Raw genomic sequence first — 25,216 nt, forward strand, 5'->3', positions numbered from 1 at the left:
CCTTGTATAGCAGACTTACATTTCGCGTCACGTTGCACTCTTTGTAACGATGTTCACCCGAATAAAACACTCACAATTAAGACAACCCTATCTTAAGTTAAAGCTAGTAACTACTAGACTTACTCTTCGGTTTGAAGGGGTGTGGGGAAGGGCGAAAATTGTTACTAGTGGCGAAGGAAGCTATCAAAAAAGTGGGAGGTGCAACAACAACAAAACTGAGGTGTGTCCGGATATTCCCCTAAAGAATGTTCGTTATGTAGTACAGTAATCTAAATGTGAAATTCCAACATTTTCATTTCCAGTGGTTTACTATGTTATCTCATAAGTTCAAAACTTTTGTCATTATCTCGTGCTTCTTTTCAAACCGGTATTAACACTTTTTATACCAAAATTCCGACTTTTATTATCTTGCTTTGACTATGTGCTTGCATTTTTGGAATATAAATAGTGGATATAGTTTTTACTTATTTGCTCTACTGCAGGGGATAATATCAATTTATCTTTAACTTTCGCCTTTAGTATCTCAAAGTTTCAACTTTTTCATTGACATTTCGACTTATTTAATTTTGACACTCTGTATCAAAATTCCACGTTTCATCGTAGTGTTTCCACTGTTTTGGTTTTTTTTTCTTTGACAACAACTTTAAACTTTTCTATTTCAAAACCAATGCTATTTTTTTCTGCAAATTTCGCCTATTTTATCTCGAAATTTTCATTCTACTTAAAGGGTGTGAAGACTCGCGCACAAAGAAACGTCTCATGTCGGTAATCTTACCCAGTTTCGAATGAGGTGTCACAGAAGTGTTACACACCACCATCGATCCCAGAATATACACACACAGCTTGCTACCGTCGGTAATTAGACACTAGTGTACAGTCAATACATACAGCTATGGTCAATACCCACACCACAGTGTACATAGCAGCGATGGACATCTCAGGTGTAGATAAAAGATAACAAGGTATCACGTTTCATTACTGTCTGCATTTTGTAGCGACAAGAAGAAAAATTCACTCGCAAGCAACGGAAAGTTAACTTTTTCAGAGCGCGGCACGCGATTTGGGGCGAGTCTTCAATGCCTTTAAGGCTACTCTCTAAATTTCGATCTTTCAAATTGTTGTCTTTTTATATCGAAGGTTCCATTATTTTATCGCAAAATATCGACTTTTCTTAATTTTTCGAAATGTTAATATAAAATGTTGACTTTTTATCTTGACATATCAAAATTTATTTCGGCTACGTGTGAAATTTTATGAAGAAACTTCCACATGAAGTGAAGAGACGTCGGCACTCGGTCCACGATTTATTTTACCAGCCAGAAATCCGCTTTAAAATCCCTGGTAGTGTTCTTCAAGTACATATTTAGGCCCGTGTGTGGGGCCACGTTTGATTGTTTCTGTAGGGGTGTAGATTATTAAAAAAAGAAACATTGAGACGAGCAAGAGACATGGGAAAAATTGTTTCATGATCTCCCATTAATGCAAACCACAAAATAATTGAAAGGTGGAGAAATGCATCGATGCCCACCGCCCTCCCCCTCCTATTATAAATATTAAAAGAAAGAATGACACATCCTCCTACCAGGGAGTTGTTATGTAACAACTCCCTGCTCCTACAGCTACACAAACTATACGCAGTATATAGATACGTATAATCAACGGACAGACCTGCAGTGCGTAATCGAACCACGGTATAACACATCCTTGGCTCAAAGCAATGGTGTACGCACTGAGGTAATTCAGGAACACCATTTTCGTTGAAAGTTCAATTTGGTGACTGATTCCACTAATGAACAATGTATTGAGCTGTTCCGTTTCAATTTGTAAGGGGAAAAAAGAAAGAATTGTATTATATGAGAATGTTTTATAAGAATATCCCCGACTGATTAAGGTAGGGGCTTGAACCTTTATGTGAGGGCGAATGAAGGATTTTTATAATGGAGTGGTGCTGCCCTGGGGTCATTAGAGGCGTCTACCATTAAGGGGAATTTGGGGGTCTCCCCCAGAAGAAAAGACGTAACATATAGTGCATACTGAGCCATATTTAGACTATATAAATTGTGCACGTCACTCGTCTGTTACATGGGCGGCAATCATGGGGGGGCGGGGGGGGGGGGGCATGTCCCCCAATATTTTAGGTGGGGGATATAGTATCTAATACCCCCCCCCCAATATTTGGTGGCATAGTCTTTTTGTGTGGCTATAAATAGAAAATAATGCGTGAGATTATTTATCCAAATCATATTTGGCGGTGGCTAAAACTTCATCCAACACTTGCTGCATGAGGTAAATGACTCTTCGTGGTCGTTTCTGTGACCGTATAGCATGTTGTCACTCATGATTATTATCATAATGTCTGTACATCTCATGTGTATGAGTGTAAGTATGTACAATCATATATAGGATCCACATCGATACGGGTTCCCTGGGTTTCCATTTGGCCTGTTTCCTACAAGATTTCTAACCGCAGGCGCGTAGCTAGGGAGACTAAGGGGGAGACCGCCCCCCCCCCCTCTCGAGCATATTTTTTTGTATTTTTTATGACATCGAAGTTTTATAGTAGCCGTTATAAGAGGTTTTAATATTTGTACACCAATAAATTAACTGTGTCTGAATTTTCGAAAATTCCCTGACCAACATTCTTCATCATGCTTCCCTCTACTCGTGCAATTTTGACCGGTCTGTTAGGGGTTGAAGGTTTTTTCTTTCTATATTGGTTGTCCATAGATGATATTTTGTGCAACATTGGCGTACGTTTTGAAGTGATCTTTTTATTCAAATTCTGAACAAATAATGGGCTTAAAACCTTGAAAGTGGGGCTGACGGGTATTGTGGGGCGTTACGTAGAATTACCTACAAAAGCAATGGTCCACAGGAGATGCGATGAGGTCGAACATGATGTGTGACTGATGTCAATCTTGAAAAAGGTTATGAATGAAAAAAAAATATTGGGAAAAACTTGGTTCTCAGGCAAAGGTGTACATCTGGTTGATCATTTTCAAGCCCGAGGAGTGCCATTTCCGGTGATCTGGGGGGCTATCAAAACCAGAAATTTTCTTGTACGCTGCGCCCCAGCTGATGGTGGCGCTCCGCTTAGATAGTATATAAGGCTCTGATAGTAATCAGAGCTGTATACGGCTCTGATAGTAATATACAAAATATCACGAAGCGCGCGAACAATTTGGGGGATGAAAGTTGCACCGCGCCTGCACCCAAGCAAATGCCCCCCCCCCAATATTTGAAACAAATCGCCGCCCCTGCGTCTGTATATATACGTATAATCTCCCCTTCTGTATTTCAAACGAGCACAGCTTGAGAGTGAACGATCCATTTCGGAGTATTTAATCTGATCGAACGGGCGGAAGGGGTGACTGAACCATCATACGACTTTCTCTTAAGTCTAAATTCTAAGCCTCTCTCAATGCACACGGAAAAGGGAGGTTCTCCAATATTGTAGCATCTCCCCTCCCTAAGTTCCCTAACCCCCACCCTTCTTTAAAGGACAAGCCATAACATTACTTTATAACTTTCCATAGCGACTCGAGTTTTTCTTCGCAATGGGGCTTTTATTATATATCAAAGGTGGCACTTAGAGGTGTTTTAAAAATACTGGAGGGCAGTGGCGTGCGTCCCTCTAAAGGTTGTATACCACTCCAATAGCATCTTTCAAAGATCCTCATTGGCGTGACAGTTATCCCATTGTCATTTTGTCAAACTTTGTTTGTTTTTTTTAATTTTTTATTGCCCTAAGTATGTAAACATTAAACAAGGATAAAGAATCAATACACCACAGAAAATTAATACAAAATATGGTGAACTCTGACTTTATGATTAAATTAAATATACACAAGGGAGCCAGTATTCCTCCCAAATAATCTCAGTCATATTTCTTCCGAAAAATCTACTTTTGTATTTTAAAGTAATTCATGAAGTAATTACTGCTGTCGTTCACTAAATAAATGCCTCTAATTTGTTGGCAATTAAAAATATAACATTGTATAAAAATAAGGATTAAATTTAGCACCCGAGCAAAATCACCACCGAACGGTTCAATTGAAATATCCAACTATATATTAATATTAGCATAATTACTAAAAATTACTGATATACTGATTAAATTAAATACACACAAGGTGTTCAGTATTTCTCCCAAATTTTCTCAGTCGTATTTCTTCCGAAAAATCAAGTTTTGTATTTTAAAGTAATTCATTATGTTATTACTGCTGTCGTACACTGAAGAAATGCCTTTAATTTGTTGGCAATTAAAAATATAACATTGTATCAAAATAAGGATTAAATTTAGCACCCGAGCAAAATCACCACCGAACGGTTCAATTGAAATATCCAACTTTATATTAATATTAGCATAATTACTAAAAATTGTATAAAAATAATTCCAAATCCTTTGGGCAAAATCACAATGCCATAATTAATTCTGAATAGTCTCAGAATATATGAACCAGACAGAATGTACACATTTTATGTAAATATTGGTTGGTTAAAATGATTCTATAGAAATATGGTACTTAAACCAGTGAATGTATAAACGTCGCTGGAAGAGTGGAAACTGGAACCACACAGTACAAAGTCCAGTCTGTGCTTGAAATACTTAGAGACGACTAACATGGACGATATAAAAACTGAAGCAACTGCTTGTAAAAAAATTTACATTCGAAATTGTTTCCACGTATAACCGGGACTATACGTAAATGCAGTGTCAGTAACCTGAGCTGCAAAAATTTAGCTGAAGTAATTAGGTTATAGTATTAAAAAATGGTATTTTATGAAATACTGCTTGAGGAAGTGAGCAAAAGAAAGAAAACTTCCATTATCACCAAGCAGATTATTAACAAAAAGAAGCCCAAATTTCGATAATTGATGGGACGTTTGGCGATCTGCAAGACAATATTATTCCATATTGGCAAACAACCAAATAAAGAGCTGCCAGGGAGTGAGGAATTGACAAAATAATTCAAATAAAGGTTGACAGAATTGAAAACATCCTTCCAGAAAGGATACCGTACACACAAACTTGCTATGAAAGTCGTTAACAATTATGGTATATTTCATGAAGAGTAGTACGTACTAGCAGGGATATTGTCTGGTTTCCGAGCAACCTTTGAAATATAGAAACTTTCAAAGAAGAGCAGTGAATAGAAAAATTCACCGTCCTAACTTGGGAACACCCCCCCCCCCCTCCCTGTCAGAATAAAACTGACATATCTGATTACGAAAGTTATATCCGGTTGTCAAACTCCATCTCAGCAAAGAAGTTGAGATCACATGATAAGGCTTGACAAATCATTCATCGACATAATTTCCGAATAGAAAACGTCAACGCAGAGGACCCCGACTGGAGACTGTGTCGTGTTTTCAGTTTTCCCCATCCGCATACTTACATCAATGGACCCGAACCATAAAAACTTTCGTAGGACACGACATTGCTGGAATTTCGCAAAACTGATATGTCAGTCCGATGAGTGAAGTCCGTTTTGATTAAATTTGAAGTACAATTGGATTGTTGACATGGGAACCATTCTAGTAGTCATTGTAATAGTCGTCACAATCATTATCACACCAATCAAAACTGACAATCACCACGCTGTCCGTCTTACGACCAATCGGCAGGAATAAAGACACGTCACGATCGTTGAGTGAACCATTGCACGCAAAGCAATCTTCACCAATGAATTGTCCCAGGCATGAAAGAACATTGCTTTTATCATCGTATTCAATTTCGCAATCGTTCATATTCAATTCTAGTTCATGACTTACGATATACACAAACGAAGAGAAGACGTTGAGTAATGTTTTGATTCCCTTTGGACGCAGTCCTGGTCTTCGTATTTCTAGTAATGGGATATGTAATGAAGGAATAACTTCAACACCGATAAGGTAATTGTCAGGAATATTACTTGCATCTTCCATAAGTCCCTCGTAAGCCGACGGACGCAGAAAGATACGGTCAATACGATAACATGATTGGTCTTCAGCTCTTTTCAAAAAGCGCAGTGTTCGGTTGGCGAACCGTTTCATTTTCTCGAGATATCTAACAACCTTCGGAATGAGAAGGTTGTTAAAGGGATTCGTGGGGTCCATTAAATATGGAGCTTCTTGCAGGAAATCAGAAGGAATCATTTCCTCTCGGTAGTACCATTCCCAAAAGGCTTTTTGTTCGCTAATTTTTCTAACCATGAAAAGAAATTTGCGGAATCCCTCTAAGATGTTTTGTCCACATTCTAAATCTGCGGTCTGGTCGGCAGCTCTAACTGCAAGCAATTCTATAATATAGGAGCGCCCACGACAGTAGCCTTCGATCGGAACAGTCATTACCCAATATTTGGCGAGCCGACAAAGCGCGTGAGTGAACGAATCTTGTGATTTTAAAAAATCTACAGCAGCTTCAGACAAACACGTACTGAAGTCGTCCGGTCTCAGATTAGGATGAAATGATAAGTACCTCAACGTGTTCTCAACTTGAACCTTGGCAACGTCATCCCTTTTACTTCGGTGTGGGATGAAATTCGTTGCAGGTAGCAAGTCGACATGAAACTCTTTGTATTTGAACTTAATCCCATGATTAGTAGCGAAGTAATTCTGACCATACTCTGACCTCACCAAGTCTTCCAATTTGTTGATGACGTCATAGAAAGGAGGTGTGACGCTATTAAAATAAATAACAATATCGATATCCATCTTAATCCACAATGACGTTTTCTTGCCGATGCTACCCAATAATTCAATGCGATTGATTGTAGGACCGTCCTCAAAATATTCTTCTAGATCCCTTCTAATCTGATCAGTATACTTTTGGACTCTCTTTCGAGTTTGTTGACTTGGAGCAAGTCCATCTGCAACTTCTCTCAGTCTAGCCGGTAAAGACATCACTGATAACCCTCTATTCATTTTAAAAGAAAGAAAAAAGTAATGTCGTAATGTATGTTACGTAATACATTAAAATGTATGCATAGTCTACATGCTGAAAATTGTTACGACAGAAATATCGACCTTTGAGATCATCACGGGTGGATCCATTATGCGGCGTTGCAACCCGAGGGTAGAGTCTATATGGTGTTATGAACAGGAAAATATAAGTGTTAGTTGAACTTACACCACGAAGACTTGATAGGTAATGCAGCGTTAATAATTTCTTTCAATTGACTTTTTGTCTGAGATTGAAGGAGGGAGGTGGGTGTACACTAATCTTACTCCCACCTCAATTTCGGGATCACCCGACTATTCCGGGAAGTAATAGGAAGCGCACAAAGAATAAAGCATGAAATATATATTCCACAATGTATAGACATGTTGAACCTACGCAGCTTGCGATGACTCAACTACTGTGCTACTATACTGCCTGTGGTATATATAGCTCACGTGATCTGTGAGTGTATGTAGTTCTCCAAAAATGCGGTTAGTTAATATTATATAGGCATATACAGTATTATGCGTATCTATATTCAACTATATTTGAACTATACTGTTCAAGCAGGGAGAATGTTACCGAGGTGTAATATCTTTGTGTGTGTTTCATCCTCCTTTTGCTAATTGCAATTGAGAAGGTTATTTCGCCCACTTAAGTTCATAAAACACATAAGACGCTCGCATGCGGGAACGTGAGCCTAGGGAATAATCCTGGCTATAAATACTGGTTAAATTATGGTATATGCAAACTGTGACAATATCACAAATATTTGGATATGGATTGAATGCAAATTCAAGTTTACTGGAAAGCTTAGAATGTGTTCCTCTTTCATAACTCAAATATTATTTTTTAACATGGATGATCCGGCTTTAGAGTATGATATACTATTACATACACTTTACTATGCTATTACATACCATTATACGACAAAATATGAGGGGGGGGGGACCTATGAAGAAGGAGGTGGGGAAGAAAGTAGGATATGAATTTTGACAAATAAACGGGAAGTTTAATGCTAATTTAAATATGATATTATACTTCGGCAACAATCAAGGAACCTGCATCAGTGTCGCCACAAATGCTCGTCTCTGCAAATGTACTTGGCACCTATTGTGCTTTCCTCGCTTCACCTCACAACCCCCCCCCCCCCTCACCAACCTCCAACCACCCACCCTCTTCCCTCCTCTATTATTCCTCTATTCTTGATGAGCCTATAGTCATACCGTCATGCAGAGACGAAATATCTTTGATACATATGAAAGTATAACAATAATCATTACAGAACATACCTTAGCATAGCTGTAATATATATACCTTGAGCCTTTTAACCTCTCCCGCCCTCCCCTTCCAACCCTCACCCTCACCGCAACCCCCTCCACCTTTCTCTGTCTACCTACCCCTCACTCCACCCCTCTCTCTCTCCACCTCTCTCTCTCTCTCCACCCCACTTGACCAACCTTAAAGTTCAGCAATCTCTGACAGAAGAGTTACTCCATTGGTAAGCTTGATTGCGAGCAGAATTTAACAAGAAGTAGATATTCGTTCCGTGCACATATATACGTTTGTTATGCTGACGTGTTGTTATCACAGCAAACGCAACTTAAAAATCCCCACCAATCCAAATATTTCGCAATGTTGTTCAGATACTCCAAATAACGGCCATTATGCATATTAAAATGTTTTAAGATTTCTGTTGAAGGAGGCTGGGAATTCATGTGCTTAATTTGGGTTCATGGATGTAGATGTGGAAAGGAAAGGAAACAAAGTGCTTTCATTAATTCCATCCCTAAAAGGCGTAGGACTAGTGGCGTGAGTCAAACGGGAGGGCAGCGAGGCGGGGGGGGGGGGGGGGGGGTTTAGCGGCGCCCCATTCGACCATCAGTCGGGAGAAATGGTTCAGTCAGGGAAAGAACTGGACCATTACTACCCTATTTTTCCATCTCACACAACGTATTTATTAGCAAACCCCGGAGTTTCTTTGCCTGATTTATTAGACATAAATATGTCAGGGGTGTCTGAGGTTCCTTCCTCCCCCACACCCACACTCACCCTCGCACCCCCCCCCCCCACAACGATGCATTCTGAGGCTTATTTCTACTACAAATTAGCCTATAGTTGGATCTAACCACAAGGTTATGCTAATAAAAAGTCGGATGGTTAGTCTAACCCCCCACCCCCCACCTTGGCCCGGCCTGAATATAAAAACCCCGACTGCCGATGGAGGAGAGGGAAATTACCTCCATACCCCCATTTCCATTTGCGCATGCTACTGCATGGATGTATGTATTCTTATTCTAGGACTGGTCAACTAATGCAAACACACGCAAATATCACAGTTACATATAAACGTGCTCAAATGTTTATTGAAACTAACAACTGATAGGGTTTTCTTTCAATATCTCCAGTTTCGCTTCACTGATATTTTCCTTAACTTCATCTCATCATAAGTCAGCGGAGATTTCGAAGGCACTTTAAGCAAGGCTGAAGGTAGTGGACGATCCAGACTATAATAATAACTTTCCATAACGTTTTGTTTAGGTTCATGCCCCTACCTAAGTCAAGTCGGTGAAACTAAAAACCTGCCCCCCCCCCGTCACATATCAAATCATGGGCGCGCCACTGTAGATTATATAGCTAACTTAACTACATACACGGCGCATGCTCCTTTCAAATGCAAGACAACACAGAGAGTCATTTTAGTTTAGCTATATCTCTTTTCTGAGAATAATATCAAGCCTACGTCAAAATGACAATTATGCAAGAGTATAGCGAAAAAATTTATACATGTATGCAGTGTAACAAATTTCACGAGTATTTTCATTTAACGTTATCTTTTCCGAAACATATATGAAAGTTTCGTTCAGTAATATTTGTTTGTTTTTAGGCCTATGAACTCACCAGTGATGGTCCAGATCATAAAATCTTGAAGATGATAACGTTGGTTGGAGTAGTCGTGGACCAATATACACTACGCTTTTACACCTGTCACAGTTGTCTAACAATATAATGGTAGTATTCACATTTGGCTTACTGATTCGTTGAATGCGGTTATTCCTACAGTACATCACCTCACGCATGGGAGAAATAATAACAAGAGAAAAATCAATGCACATAAGTGAGTAATATGATATATTATGGGGATAAACTTATGTTTTATTTTTATTATTTGAACAAGGTACAATGACTGGGAATTCCCTGTGTTAAATTAAGATATGACCTTTGACTGATTCATCGTCAGTGTTTGCAAACAGAAATCAAGGATTCCCATTACGTGATTAAACGTCATTACATCACAGAGGGAAATTCCAACATTGACATTATTGCGAAATTACTCTGTTTGTACAGAGGCTTGCAAAATCGAGTATGAGTTAAAAATAGCACACACTTCTGTACTAACCGCGTGTGTCGATCCTTATTTTAACACTGCATTTGTACTGCAAATACTGGCATCGAAGCATCGTGGTATGATATAGATTTGCTAGATATTCGTATCATACTGTTAACTGTAAATCACACTCACGGTCAGCCTGTACGGTCAACCTGTATAACAAAAACAGAGATGAGCAGACGAGTCGATCAGCTTGGGTCGCATTTGTGTACCGCTCAGTGGTTATAATTAATCAATAACCAATCAATTAAATATTCAATAATCAGGGAGAACATTTAAAGACGCTTAAGCTCCCACGAATGTGGGAGAAGCCCGCAAGAGATTATGGTTTACAACTTTCACGTCCAGGGGCGTAAATCATGGGACACCCCCCCCCCTCCGCGCTTTATGAAGGGTGAAGGACACAATATCAAATGTCCCCCAGGTTTATTGACCGACTCGTGTAGGCGCTTTGCTATCAGGCTCATAATGACTCTTGTATTTCATAAAGGGAGCTCAAATATTGTGCTACGTACTTGAGACTTGTAACTGTTAATGTTTTATTCTCATCTGATCAGCACCCCGACGAGAAACAGAACTTTTCACCTGGGTTGGATTAAGACATGATTACGGAATACATTTATGGCGTAAATTAACTGAGGAAACGCTCCCATACACCGCTGAGGCTATCTGCTAAGCCACCAGATAAAACCCACAGCATTCGCTAACCTCCTATCCGGTATATTATTTTTCATATTTTATAGTATGTTGCATTTCACGTATACAAGCAATATAACACTATGAGTAACTTATACTGTATGCAATATATAATATGGTTAGCACCCATGATAGTTTTTAAGTGTTTTTGAGATAATTATATATTTCAGTGGAGTTTTAAGACATACATATATGGTGCTAAGCCCGGGTGCTAAGCTGCTATTCATGTTGTTGTTATAACCATGTTACCCACTATACCTCAAGTTCTAATTTAGTAGTTATGTACATATTATGTTATGTACACATGGCACTAGTCTGCATAGCGATCACTTGAGAACGTAATTTCAATGTTACCATTGGCCAGTAACCAATCGAGCAGGAAACTGCAGTAAATAATATAAACGTAACTGGTTTCACCGGTTTCAATTAATACATATGTGTTGCTACGTAAGGTCGGTGCATGTCTTAATTGTTCGTTGAATGGGAAAGGGAGAGAGGGAAGGGGAGTATTCGATCTATACGCTATTTGGGCAGGGTGCCCGGGATTAAGCTTGGTCAGGTTTCTATATGAGAATATACGTATGTACTAAATGTGTAATTATAGTTTCAGGTCAGATAAAGTGATATCAACACTAGCTTTAGCACCACCCTACCAAGCTTACCCTTCCCCTAGCCCCTCCCCCCCCCAATTTCTGACATATATGGGACATTGTCGCCCGTTATTAATGCATTACACTTATATAAATTATAACATAATTTCGTGCAATTTGGCATTGATATTTATTGAGGCAGCGGAGATACGTTACCGAGTGAGATTGTCAATTCTCAGTACAGGAAATCATAACTCTTCTGCACTGACGTCTATTTAAATGAACCATTGGTATCTCCCTAACCTTCTAAATTATTCTTATCAAAGAAAATTTCCATATGGTGATTATAATAATTACAATTCAGCGTGTACTGTATGCCTTACACGTTGGCATGAGGGTTTTTGAAAGTTTGATATGATTCCCCTGTTAGGAATATGTTGTTGCGTCCATTGTTACTTGAACAACTTGTGTAAAGCGCCCTATTTATAAGATACCTTCTTATTTTAGCATATTGTGCAATCATGACTGTGTCTTGACTGTTGCGCTAATTGAAAACATTGAAATGAAAATTTTACATGACGTGTTGTTCACGTTTCAATTATGTTAACGGCTGTTTAGTTTCCAACGAATCTTTGTACTGTTTTGTACAGGGTCAATGCCAACGACAAAGTTTTGCAGTGGCGACGTATTCTTGTGGCTGGTAATCTCCGACCCTATAAAGCCCAGTCCCGAAGCTGCTGTTGTATTGTAGTACATTCCTCCCCACTGGTGGATCCCGCTCTTCTGTTGCCGCCTGCTACATTGCTGCACGAAAATACAGAGGGAGGAAGCGAAACTCAAAGAACATCGGCAAGACCACTCTCTAAAATTGGCTAACTGACTTGAATTAATTCATTTATTTGTTTTATCGCCAATTGTGTACAAAGGGAAAGGAAGTCTCCTAAAAAGTCATAAAAGACTTAACAAGGTAGGAGACTCCCTGGGAGAAAAGAAAAGAAAAATGAACAAATATTTATAATACAGAATATACGCAATGATTAAATATACAGTAATAATATCCTAGTGACGCTGAGATGGATACGTGAAAAGATTAAATATTACTAGTACGAGTTAATGAACTCCTTTTTCAAATGCCTGGTGAATGTGGGTTTTGAAGTAATGAACTTCAAATTTTTTGATAAATCATTCCAAATTTGTATTGCTCTGTTTCGAAGACCGAATTTCCCTATGTTACTATGGTAAAAATTGCAATGAGCGATTTGCAATGAGCAATTGCAATGAGCAATTGCAATGAATTGACTTTATTCATGATTGGAATTATTCTTACGTCATTAAACGGTTATGTTCTTCACTTTATTTTGTCTTTTAGACAGCACTGTGTACGTGTGCCTTACTTAAACGAAGACTCTCGTAGATCTTGGTTTTTCCTTTAGACACAACCTGATTCTTGAAGCTTAATCATGATTTTCGGTCTTTTATTCCATCGTTATTAATCATACATTAAGAAAAATGACGAGATTTAATTAGATATCATGAATGGATATTAATCCTTACTAATCAGATGATATAAGGAACACGATTGGACTGAATAAGATATCATATATGGATATTGATCACGTGAACTCTATAACTGGATTCAATAAACATAATATCCAGTATAGGATTATGAACTGCTCGGATCGGTTTCTTATCTGCTGGTATTGGAAGCAAATTGTTGAAACAATAGGTGTCATATGCCAACAAAGATGAGAAATGTTGACATGCCATGTATACTTAATTGATGTGAACTTCGTTGTTTAGGTGTCGTTCTTTGTTTGGTTACTGTAATTCAATGTAAATTGACTCAATGACATTGTTGTCTCACGCATCAAGTTTCAACAAAAGACAAGTTCTTTTCATAAGTCATTTGGAAATACCCAGTTGCTAAAGAAATTGTTAGTGCAAAGTGCGAAGTTAAATGATAGCAATGAGTTAAATGATAGCAAGCAAAACACACCGCTGTCTATGTATCTGCCAATAATACCTCTATTCATCAAACAAAATGTTTAATTAGCTTGTTTTGTTCAATATCTGGCTACAGGGCTGCAAAAGGAGAGCATGATATAAAATAATGCTTTTGTCATTTTGATTCAAGTTATGCACAACTTATGAATAGGGAAGCAATATCTAATAATTTTGCAGTGAGCTTCTTCAAATGTTCAAAGATTAGTCATAAAGATTTCCCATTCATGGTGTGAACATCGTAGAACTGCTACCTCATAAACATAGATCTAGACCCCTGTTGGTTGGTGACCCTAACTTTAACTTTGATAATCCTTGGGACCTTCCACCCCCCCCCCCCCAAAGGGGTTGATGTTTTAGTCTGGAGAAGGGGCAACCCGGCCCCTCCTATTTAAACATTAATATATATTTAAAAGTTTTTATTTACAGAAAACGGTGTAATATTTTGCAACTTTTGAGCTAATTATGTTGAATTTTTTGTCCATATCACCTCATCAAATTGGGCCAAATATATCTCTAACAGCCTACGAAGGAGAGGGTGGGCGAAAACAATGGCCGTACCGCACCACTTAGACAATGAAGTACGACGCCCTCCTCCGCTTACGCCGTCCCACCCGCCCCCTTTCTTCTCTTTCTCTCTCTCTTTCTACAAACGGAAAACAGAAGATCACATTATGACAACGAACTGTCTAGCTGCATCATTAATTTTAAAAATTTAGGCATAAATATTATAATGCAGTACTTAATTTATCACACAATTAACACATGCGCCCGAAGCTAAAGGTAAACAAACTTGAACCTGTAAATTAACTGAAAATGCCATCAAAATGTAGCAGGAATGGTCGATGTTGCCCTTCTATATATCCATCCCGAGTTACCACTAACAGGAGTTTGTTCGAGTTATTAGTTCATCACTTTGTATTAACTTGTACAATATGCACGATAATTTCACACTTGACGTGTTTTTAAGCAATATATGCATGAAGGATACGAAAACTTATATACTGTTCTAATATACGTTGTGGAAGTACCCTTTCACTTGCTAAAAATCAATAATAAACCAAACATCAATTTTCTTGCAGGTTGCCCAAGCAATGTACGACGTCGTAGGAGTGAACTTACACAATACGTCGACTCTTTAGTAGGTTAGATTATAACTATTTGAAGTTAGACATATCAGGAAGCAGAAGCATGATTCTGTATCTATCTCTATCAGACAAAATGCTTGCTGTTTATATTACTTTGTATTTACTTGAAAGATGAAAAAGCGCAGGTTACATGGCATATGAAAACATATCTTCAAGTTCCAAATGACCTTTAAACCCAGTTGCAACTGATTTTAATGACGTCAGTCGCATCTTTGCCAATGGGAATCGTGAAAGTCGTGTGTCTGTCCTCATGTCGTTCACTCGTTGGTGTCCACGTGCCAGGGTCTATGAACTGCTCGAGCGCCGACTGGACCCTTTTTACAATATCTTCTCGCTGCCCAAAGCCCCTGTCTCCGTCGATTTTAGCAGCTGCTGCCACGATGTCAGTAAATGAAAAGAGATAGCTCGAAGCAATACTCGGATCTACTCCTCTTGCTCCAGATCGCTTCTCGATCTTCGGCCGTAAGAGCCGCTTTCGTTCGGTGCCTACCAAGAAATGTTGAGGTGTCTTGACTTTTGGAGATTTAAACATAACCCTCCACGTTGGTTGAGGCTCGAATATCATCTTAAGACTGAAGCCCCCGTTTCTCTCTGACTTGTCTAATCGGGATAAAGTCTCTGTCGCGTATGTACTCATTTGCCTCAGGTTATCACCAAGAGCTCCTTGTAACATGTTGTTATACGGGTTGGTAGGGTCAAGCAGCAGTGGACGCTGGTGTAAAATGTCCGCTGGGATGTCGGTCCTTCGATAGTATCTTGTCCAAACTATGTTTAAGTTGTGCGACTGTTTTACCATCGTCAGGAATCGACGAAACCCTTGCAGGATATCCCTACTTCCACGACGTTCCTCTTCCTCAGCAGCCCATGCACCAAGGTACTCCATGATAGAGGAGCGACCAAAGGAAAATCCAGGAATCCCAATTGTGGTACTCCAAAACTTGGCGAGCCTCGACAAGGAATGGGAAAATGCTGAATGATTTCGCTCGAAAGCTACTGCTCCTTCGGACAGTGACGTGCTGAAATCCATATGGTTTCCTCGTCTGTTGTTCCTCAGATGTTGCAGCGTGTTGGCAACCTGCACGCCTATCTCATCAGTTTCCCCAGAGTAGCCGTTTGAATACAAGAAGTTTCTAGCAGGTAACAAATCCACGTCGAATCCTTTCACGGTCAGAGACAACCCCAGAGGACTCTGTTTGCAATCTTCATCAATATTCATGGTTATGACGTCATCAAGCTTTTGCTTGAATTTACTAAACGGTGGCATCTCGTCATTGAGATAAATGATGACATCGATATCCATTTTGAACCAGAGTGATGTCTTTTTGGTCAAGCTACCGAGTGGTCGAATACGATCGATGGAGAACTTAGATCCCAAGTGTCGATGTAAAACATCTTGGATGTGTTTCGTGGCTGCTCCTGCTTTCTCCAAGATATCAGAGGACGGAGCTAGTGAATCAGCGTACTGCTTAAGTTGAATGCTCAAAGACATATCTGTTTGATACGAAAACAAAAATAAAGCAAACAATAAATCAATCGTAAATTTAATACTTTGCCAAGACTCCCATCGATCTTACAGGGTCTATAGATATTTCTCTATTATTCATACTATGGAAGGAAACATTCATGACAGAGAAAAGAAGCACAATATTAATAACTTCAAAACCTGTCAATCATATGTTTGAAACTGAAAAGTGTTATAGGCCTACATGCAGTCTTTTAAATTGTGATAGAAAAGGTAGAGTTTCACATAAATATCCCAGATTGAAATTATTTTTCGGCCTCTAGCGTTGATCGTATTCTTTTTTTTTTACACTTTCAGATCCTACAGTTTCAACAAATTCAACTCTGATTAATAAAGAAAAATATCAGTATTTAAATAGTGATGAAAAACGACATGAACACTCGTTCCATGACAAAGCCTTGAGGGAATGCTTTAGTTTGATCGATTATCATGTTATTTGATGAATATTGAAAAAGTGCCGAAAATACACTACACGTGTTAAGCTTTTTTCCTTGAAATTTATGTTTACAAAGGTTTCCATCGCAAACATGACTATCGGGTACCAAACGTGAAGTATGTCTGTACTCGTATGCATGCTTGCATGTACTCGCTCTCGTCCAAAATTTGTACTCATACTACCGACAATAAATAAATTTATTATAAATGCTTGTGCGAAATTAAGTTCCCCGATTTGTACTCTGACTGACGAATTGCTCTCGTAAACAGAGTATTCATCCAGTTTCGATTGCCTGTGGTAGATGCATATGACAGACATGAACTAAATAAATTAAGAATAAAGTAAGTCAACTTACCGAGTTCAATCTTTAATTATCACGTCCGAATAATTTTCAGGTAAAAGGAAAATTCCTCTCCAATTTCTCGTGTCCCTTTAAATGGTTGTTTTACTGGGGGTAAGAATTTATCGTTTATGTTATTCGATACAACCCAATTGCTTGCCAAAGAACCAATGACGATATTCTCACCGAACTCTCTTAATTAATAGTCATATATTTGATTACATCACGCGAAGATTATCATTGTCTCATCCATAGCAAATAACAAAGAAACGAACAGGGACTGTACGCATTGCGACACTCTGGGAATACCCAATTTTGAAATCGCACTGCATGTGCAAAGTTCAATCATTTAATTTGTGAATAACTGCAGACATAATGTTTTCTATAAACAGTCGACCGAAAGACTGCCACCCTTCGACGGGACCGTTGCCTATGCTTCGGGAAGGTATGTAATTAAAACAAGTTTGAAAATACACATTTGAAGCCGTTAAATTCGTCATTTTCATACAATCTTCTGCATAGTGATCTAACTGATCAAATATGACATGACAATTGCACAATGGTATAACGACCTATCAGCTTAACAGAGAAGTCTTTTCCTTTGATGAAAACCATGTTTGTGTATGTTTGTGTATATATCATTTTTGAGGTTTCCTCCAAATATTTCTCAGTTTATACTAAATAGGCAGGACGACTCTTATGTTCAGCACAATATTTGACATGCATATAGACCATTTTGAAGGTTATGACAAAGTTTAGCAAAAATAGACTTGAAAAGAATTTACATTTAAAAGATCTGCATTACAGGGTGAAAAATTATAGTCTGATACGTACACAGTAGATGTTTGTTCATGTTTCTTGTACACGTCTTTAAACATGTCCATGTTCCTCAGAAGTTGAGAAGTTTGTTGAAATACTAAGAAAGATTGCAAATAAAATGTGCATTTCATCTTGAAGGGAAAAAAGACATCCAAATAATGGATTTTGTGGAGCAGAATGTTCAGATGATCCATTTTGCTCGAAAGTTTTGAGGTAACGTTTTGGTTTTCGCCTTCAAAAAATGTCCCACCGCCCAATGGAAGTTTGTGCATCCCGTCCCCTTCTCTCTAGAATGAGGCCTCTAAAAGCGCTTCTGGTTTAGTCAACCGCATACATCATCTTTGTTGAAATAAGTATATGCTAAAATCAATTAATAAAACACAATGTACTGTTATTTATTAGTCCAAGGCAGGTTTATTTTGACGGACAAGAATGCAAATCGAGATATCCACATATCATGTTAGCAATGTATGACAAGCTTCACCAAATAATTTCGCATATAAAATCAATGGCGGAATTTAACACAAACTAAATACACAAACGAAAGAAACCTAAAAATAACCAATTACTGGAAACTTCAGTATGCAAAGTTCAGTGATAGCAAAAATAACTGATAAATTGTCTTTGTCTGTCAAGAATGATAAGGAGGTTAAACAAACTCTGCTTAACATCCCACTGACAGAGATCATTATAACAACATGCTTGGGGATGTGGATTCAAAGAAGGACAACGACTCAAGACAATAAATGAGTCATATGTTCAGGTATCTGTCAACCCACCACACCGCAAAACACGACACCATCCCTCAGGCAGAAGTTCGTTCAGAGTTCGTTTAGCAAAGTGACTCAACAGGTGGTATTAGTCTTGTGAAACTCCTTGGAAGAAGTTATCATGCGGATTAGAATGGTCGAGCAGTAGTGGTCTCTGCTTCATTATTTTCTGTGCAATGTCGGCTATAGAGTATGAAATCATCCCAATAGACGCAAATACTATGTTAAGGAATCTTCTAAACGCGTTGAGAAGATCCTGACTTCCATGAGACTCTTCATTTTCCGCAGCATGTGCTCCGAGGTATTCCATGATTGAGGATTTTCCTTTCAAATTGAATGGATGTTGATTTCCCCAGTACTTTGCCGCTAAGCGAGATGATAGCGTGTGAAAAGGCACTGTGTTTCTTTTCAAACGCAACCGCACACTTCGAGACAGAAGTACTGAAGTCCCGTTTCTTTTCTACGTTTGGACCTGCAATGTGTTTCGAATAATAAAGGACATTTGGCAGTTGGTTTTCCGCCACTGTGTTACCTTCTCTGACGTATTCATTGACCATATTCACTGTTGAGATTACATCAACGTCAACCCCGTTCGCTTTTAGCTTAAAGGCATGCGAACCCTCTAAAACGCTACTGTACGATCTTCCCAACGCGTTCACTATTCTTCTCTTAGCGTTTGTAAATGGAGGCATTTCATCGTTTAAGAAAACATGTTACATGTAAATCTACATCCATCTTTAATCCAAGAGAAGTTTTCTTGGCATAACTTCCCAGAGGTACTACGCGGGCAACAGAGAGACCATGCGTGTCTTGAAGCACACGTTGTATCATATCAGTTGCTTGACCAGCTTTGTCGAACATATCTTGGTTTGGCGCCAAGCCGTCCGCAAACTTACGTAAATACTTGCTCAATGATATGATGATCGGAACATATCCTAAGGAGACAACGGAGATATTTTACTTTATTTTATTTAAGAACTTATGCATGTAATTTTTTCGAGTTATATTCGGTACGTGATAATTTACAAACTGTTCACACTTTCCGTGGTGTCTGAAGCCTTTTCCCACCAGGGTTAACGTCTCTTTTCCCCCAACATATTCACCAGGGGAGGGGAGGGAAGGGAAGGGAAGGAGAATGGGATAGGGAAGGGAAGGCTTGGGCTTGTCCGGAGAAGCAATTCGTCACCCTCTCCTTTCGCCTGTTTCCCCGAAGAAAAGGAATTTATTTTACATAAGAGGATAATTCTGATTTATATACTACAACATAACGACACTATGTCAAAAACTCATTATCTATTTACCCGAATTTTTTTATGTCTTAGACCGCCATATTAATATATGATATATTCACCAACATGTGTTGTTCTCGGAATTATCCATCCCTTGATGGAGGCAAATCGCCCTCTTTATCTGAGAAAATAAGTCAACAAATTTAGCAAACGTACATGAAGTTACGTAAATTCAGCGATAACACTTATATCGCTAAGAGTGCAATTTCCAATTAAGAAGGATAAACTTCAAACCTGTAACATAAATGTAAAGATATTTTGTGAAAAGTTTCTTTTGGTATGACTGTTTGGAATAACACTGGTAAAAAACACTACCTCCACGTCTTTATACTAACTTTGATTAGCTCTTTTCACTCCTTTGGTCCAATGAGGTCAAAATTGCAACAGCAGTGACGAAGAAAGTGATCAAAAACTGTGGGATGTGATTTGGGAGGCGTTGATTGCCCTGACGAATTATAAGCTATACAGTTATCCAAGTCAGAAGTTGCAACAACAAAAAAATCATAGTACTACTAGCTTATCTTCAAATTTTACCTTTTCAAAAGTTCAAAATTTCAACTTTTTCTAACACAATTCTGAAAGTTTTAAATAAAAGGTTCGACTTGTTCTTCATTTTTATCTTCAAATTGCGACGTTCAACTTTATCTGACCCTTTTCCTCAGACTTTTGACATTTTCAGACATTTTGGAATCAAAATTTTAACTCTTAACGCAAACGTCTGTACTGTTAGTTTTTGTAATTTAGTCATTTCTCGAGCTGCTTCGATATGAAAATTCGAAAAAGTAGAGACAAGTCGAAATTTCGTCATATTATTCCGAAGGTTTAGACTATTTTGTTTCAAACTTCTCCTGACATTGAGATTTTACCGACGTTTATTTCAACATTTCGACGGAGTATATATCTTTCTCTTTTTAAAACGTCGACATTTTATTGTGAAAACTAAATTTTCCATTTTGGATTTTGTGGAAACCAAATTTTAACATAAACTGTCGATTTTTAACTTTCAAACTCTTTTTAAACTGGTTTGCGTCACAGTTAATGCAGCGATATTGTATCACCTTCAATCAGGTTTAGCCTGCAATCCACTAGTTTAACAAGTGATAAAATGGCTAAATGTATTCAATATTAGCTATTAAGTATATCAATTTAATGCCCATAATAATAGTTCTATGGGTTTATGAAGTTTACCTGAAACATATAGAAAGCTACAAGAAAATTTTATGATGGCTAGACCTCAATGGCTATGCATGTGGAGCTTCTCCTAACGAGAATAATGCAATCTTTTAAAGTTCATTTACTTTCTTGTGATGCTTACTTTTCTTCTTATTTGCTCGATTTCTCATGATCGGACAAGAAACAATCAAGGGAGAAGATTCAGGCTGGCTTTCGATATCCATACCACAGAGTTTACTTATAATGTACTTATATGCTTTAGTAATACAACATTCTTCATCGTCATACGTAAAAACCTCCTCAGCACTGTCAGTCTCATCGTCACTGGCACATTCACCAATGGTCTCACTTGCCTGATGGAGACACCAATCGAAACTAACAACAATTACATCTTCCGTGCAACCCCGTGAAATTGGTATGTAGATTGAAACATCACGTTCGTCGTGCTCGTCCGCCGAATCAAACCAATCACCACCAATGAAGTCTTCCATGTTCGATAGCATAAACCGCGTATCCGATTGATCGTTACAATGGCTGATTTTTTTACCTCTCTCTTTGACCTGATCAGAAATTGCACACATGAAGGACGTGAGCATGCGGAAGAATGGTTTGACTTTTGTTTTTACTTTCGTCGGTTCTGCAGTCTGAGAATGGATCTTTATCGATGGCATGTGCAAGTCCATTTTCTTGAAGCCGAGAATAAAGAAATCAGGATATATCCCTCCTTCGTCAAAAAGATATTGAAATCTTGATAAAGGAAAGAATATCTCTTTAACGGTAAACGACTGGTCTACTTGGTCCCCGTTGTATTCTGCTTTCTTCAAATGACGAAGTGTATTATTAGCAAACCGTTTAATTTGTTCGAGGTATTGAACGACCTTCGGGCTGAGTAGGTTGTTAAATGGATTGGTGGGATCAATTAAATATGGAAGTTTGTTCAGAATATCAAGAGGGATCCTTTTCTTTCTGTAGTATCGTTCCCAAAAAATTTCTTGTTCATTGATTTTTCTAACTATGAAAAGAAATGTGCGAAATCCCTGTATGATATTTTGTCTTGGTTCTAGTTTAGTCTCTTCGGCGGCTTTAACTGCAAGTAACTCCATAATTGTAGAACGACCCGGACAGAATCCCTTTAGCGGAACAGTCATTACCCAATATTTGGCTAGCCGACAAAGTGAATGTGTGAAGGAATCCTGCTCTTTGAGAAAACCTACAGCCGCTTCTGATAAACTAGAACTGAATTCTTTATGTCGCAGCTTACTGTTAGAGTTTAAACACTCCAAGGCATTATTAACCTGAATCTGTGTTCCTTCTCTATCATTATAATCACAATAATAATTATAACAATTTGGAACAAAATTCGTCGCTGGAAGCAAGTCGATAGAGAACTCACCGTATTCAAACATTACAGCGTGCTCGGTCTCTTTGCAATTCGGATTGTAATTTGACTTTACAAAACACTTTAGTGTTTCGATGATGTTATCGAAAGGAGGGATGACGTCATCGAAATATACAACAATATCAATGTCCATATCAATCCATACGGACGTTTTCTTGCCAATACTACCCAAGACTTTAATCCGATTAAATGTCGACCTGCCGTTAAAGTAATCTTCCAGTCCCTTTCGTATTTGACTTGTGCACATGTCTACTCTTTTTTTAGTAGATTCACTCGGTGCAAGCTCTTGGGCAAAATTCCTTAATCTCGTCTGTAGATCCATTGACAAATATCTACATAAACAAATGCAAAAGTAAATTTTAAAATAGACGTTTTGTATTCGTACTTGGTGTTTCACGCATCGACATTAAGTTTGCTCTTTGACGATATGATTATGCATTATATAGATTCAGGCCCGTAGCAATGTTGGACACGGGGATGTAACCCGGATCCCATGCAGACTTATGTTCGCCCCTACCCATATAACTTGTTATTGCCCGTTGATATCATAATTCCTGGTTACTGACCTATGCTTACTCGATTTCCAGAAACTGTCAAATGTATGATGCAAACTATAATAGTTACTAACGTTCCATAACGTTTTTTTTTAGGTTCATGCCCCTACCTCACCCCAAGCCGGGATATTAAGAACCTGCGCCACACCTCCCCCCCCCCCGGTCACATTTCAAATCATGTGCACGCCACTGTAGAATATAGCTTACTTAACTACATGTACGGCATATGCTCCTTATAGCCGGGATATTAAGAACCTGCGCCACCCTCAATATTACGTCAAGATGACAATTATGAAAGAGTATAGCCAAACTTATTCACGCATGTATGCAGTGTAACAAATTTCACGAGTATTTTCATTTTACGTTATCTTTTCAGAAAGGTATATATGAAAGTTTCGTTCAGTAATATTTATTTGTTTGTTTTTAAGCAGATGAACTCACCAGTGATGGTCCAGATCATGAAATCTTGAAGATGATAACGTTGGTTGTAGTCTTGGGCCAATATACACAACGCTGGCTTTTATTCCTGTCACAGTTGTCTAACAATATAATGGTACTACCATTATATTGTTAGACAACTTTGTTCAACTTTGTTTGACTGATTCGACTAATGCGGTTAAGTCTACATCAACTCACATCTGCATGGGAGACGTAAACAAAGAAAAATCAATGTATATTAGTGACTAAATATGATATATGGTGGCGATAAACTTGTGTTTCATATTTTATTATTCGAGCAAGGTACAATGGCTGGGAATTCCATGTGTTAAATTAAGAAATGACCTTTGACTGATCTCGTCAGTGTTAGCAAACAGGCTTGGATTTATGATTCCCTTATTGTTTGTATAAAACCTACAAAATATTGACAGTGCTCTCCAAGCTGGTCGTATATTAGAGAGTGAATAGTAGTCACAGGAGACTAAAACGAAATGATAACGCATATAGTTCATATTCACATCATAGCCGAATGTGGGTCTGTATAGGGTTGTTGATATTAGGTAAACTATGATCACACGAGTTCACACGAGATGGGGAGCTTTCATCAAAAATACAAAAAGCAATATAATTCCTTTTTAGTTTTATTTCCATTCAATAACTCTATAGTTACAGTTGAGCAACACGCAGGAATCTAAACTGCTATAGCCATTGCTGGAAGTTATGAACACTTACAATATATTTCTGCTTCCTATTCATATCACATTTTCTGTGAGAATCGATCGGCTTCGAGATGAATACCTTTGTTGATTTCTGCTTCCTAGCTCCCCCTCATACACCCCGTCAGGGATATATAACATTTTCTGTGAGAGTCGATCGGCTTCGAGATGAGTACATTTGTTGAGACCCAGTGACATGCGCTCAGGGGGTGGCGGGTGGGGTTATCCCGACACCCGGTCGTCAGTCGGGGGTGATGCTTCAGTTGGAGAAGGTTTGAGCCAATACTACGGTTGTACCCATCCCCACCCCTCCTTACCCCAACGCACCATTATTTCAACCACACAAAGTATTTGCTGGCAAAACCTTGCGTTAGGAGCTACTTGTACATACCAAAAGTTTGTTTTAAATATGATGTATCACGATGCACCAATTGACTTCTACCCCGTACAACCCTGTACATAGGTGTCGGCTCCAGTGAACACGGCAGCACCCAATCTTTATATAATTAAAAAAATTCATTCGCATCTGGTCCTCCCATAAGGAAAGAGTTAGCACAGAGTTAGAGTTATATATATCTGAGAATAACTCAGACCACACCATTCAATTGGGGTTCTTTTTTCTCTTGAGGAGGACCCCCAGCCCTTCCTACAAAGGATATTTGCGAATTTCAATTTAAAGTCGGCTTGGTATTGATTGCTTCAAGAACTTCTGGTTTCCCCTTTCCTGCCCACCACCCGTCCCTCCCCATTCCCTCCCTTCCAATTTCTATCAGAAGAAACGATAAATGAATAACAATAAGTATTTATAAATAAATAAAAATTGCAGCACGTATACTGCGTGTTGCCGTACGGCGCAATAGAAATCGAGGATTCCCCATTACGTGAGTAAACGTCATTGCATTACAGAGGGAAAGTCCAACATTGAGATCATTGCAAAATTCCTCTGTTTGAACAGATGCTTGCAAAATCGATTATGGATAACAACATCACACACTTCTGTACTAACTACGTG

General features: G+C 38.5%; 2 protein-coding genes across 5 annotated transcripts; both read right to left on the reverse strand.

The window, feature by feature from the left end:
* Positions 1 to 3,519: 3,519 nt before the first annotated feature.
* Positions 3,520 to 23,770, reverse strand: LOC139980131 (2'-5'-oligoadenylate synthase 1A-like). Of its 4 annotated transcripts, none has more exons than XM_071991556.1 (2): positions 23,492 to 23,681; positions 3,520 to 6,898 (listed from the first exon to the last, which is right to left on the reverse strand). In XM_071991556.1, exon 2 carries the CDS (start codon positions 6,883 to 6,885, stop codon positions 5,539 to 5,541), a length of 1,347 nt encoding a protein of 448 aa, XP_071847657.1. In that variant the 5' UTR covers positions 6,886 to 6,898; positions 23,492 to 23,681; the 3' UTR covers positions 3,520 to 5,538. The 4 variants fall into 4 exon arrangements, with proteins under 4 accessions (XP_071847657.1, XP_071847656.1, XP_071847658.1 ...); XM_071991555.1 differs by lacking the exon at positions 23,492 to 23,681 and adding an exon at positions 9,824 to 10,035; XM_071991557.1 differs by lacking the exon at positions 23,492 to 23,681 and adding an exon at positions 8,383 to 8,722.
* LOC139980136 (2'-5'-oligoadenylate synthase-like protein 2) lies at positions 13,058 to 17,281 on the reverse strand. The gene is made up of 2 exons (XM_071991566.1): positions 17,062 to 17,281; positions 13,058 to 16,239 (listed from the first exon to the last, which is right to left on the reverse strand). Exon 2 carries the CDS (start codon positions 16,235 to 16,237, stop codon positions 14,918 to 14,920), a length of 1,320 nt encoding a protein of 439 aa, XP_071847667.1. The 5' UTR covers positions 16,238 to 16,239; positions 17,062 to 17,281; the 3' UTR covers positions 13,058 to 14,917.
* Positions 23,771 to 25,216: the final 1,446 nt, after the last annotated feature.

Source organism: Apostichopus japonicus, chromosome 14 (assembly GCF_037975245.1).
Source record: "Apostichopus japonicus isolate 1M-3 chromosome 14, ASM3797524v1, whole genome shotgun sequence".
NCBI lineage: Eukaryota > Metazoa > Echinodermata > Holothuroidea > Aspidochirotida > Stichopodidae > Apostichopus > Apostichopus japonicus.

Excerpts from the sequence above, each read along its gene's own strand:
- LOC139980131 (XM_071991554.1), bottom strand. The coding sequence starts at position 22,818 with ATGGATCTACAGACGAGATTAAGGAATTTTGCCCAAGAGCTTGCACCG.
- LOC139980136 (XM_071991566.1), bottom strand. The coding sequence starts at position 16,237 with ATGTCTTTGAGCATTCAACTTAAGCAGTACGCTGATTCACTAGCTCCG.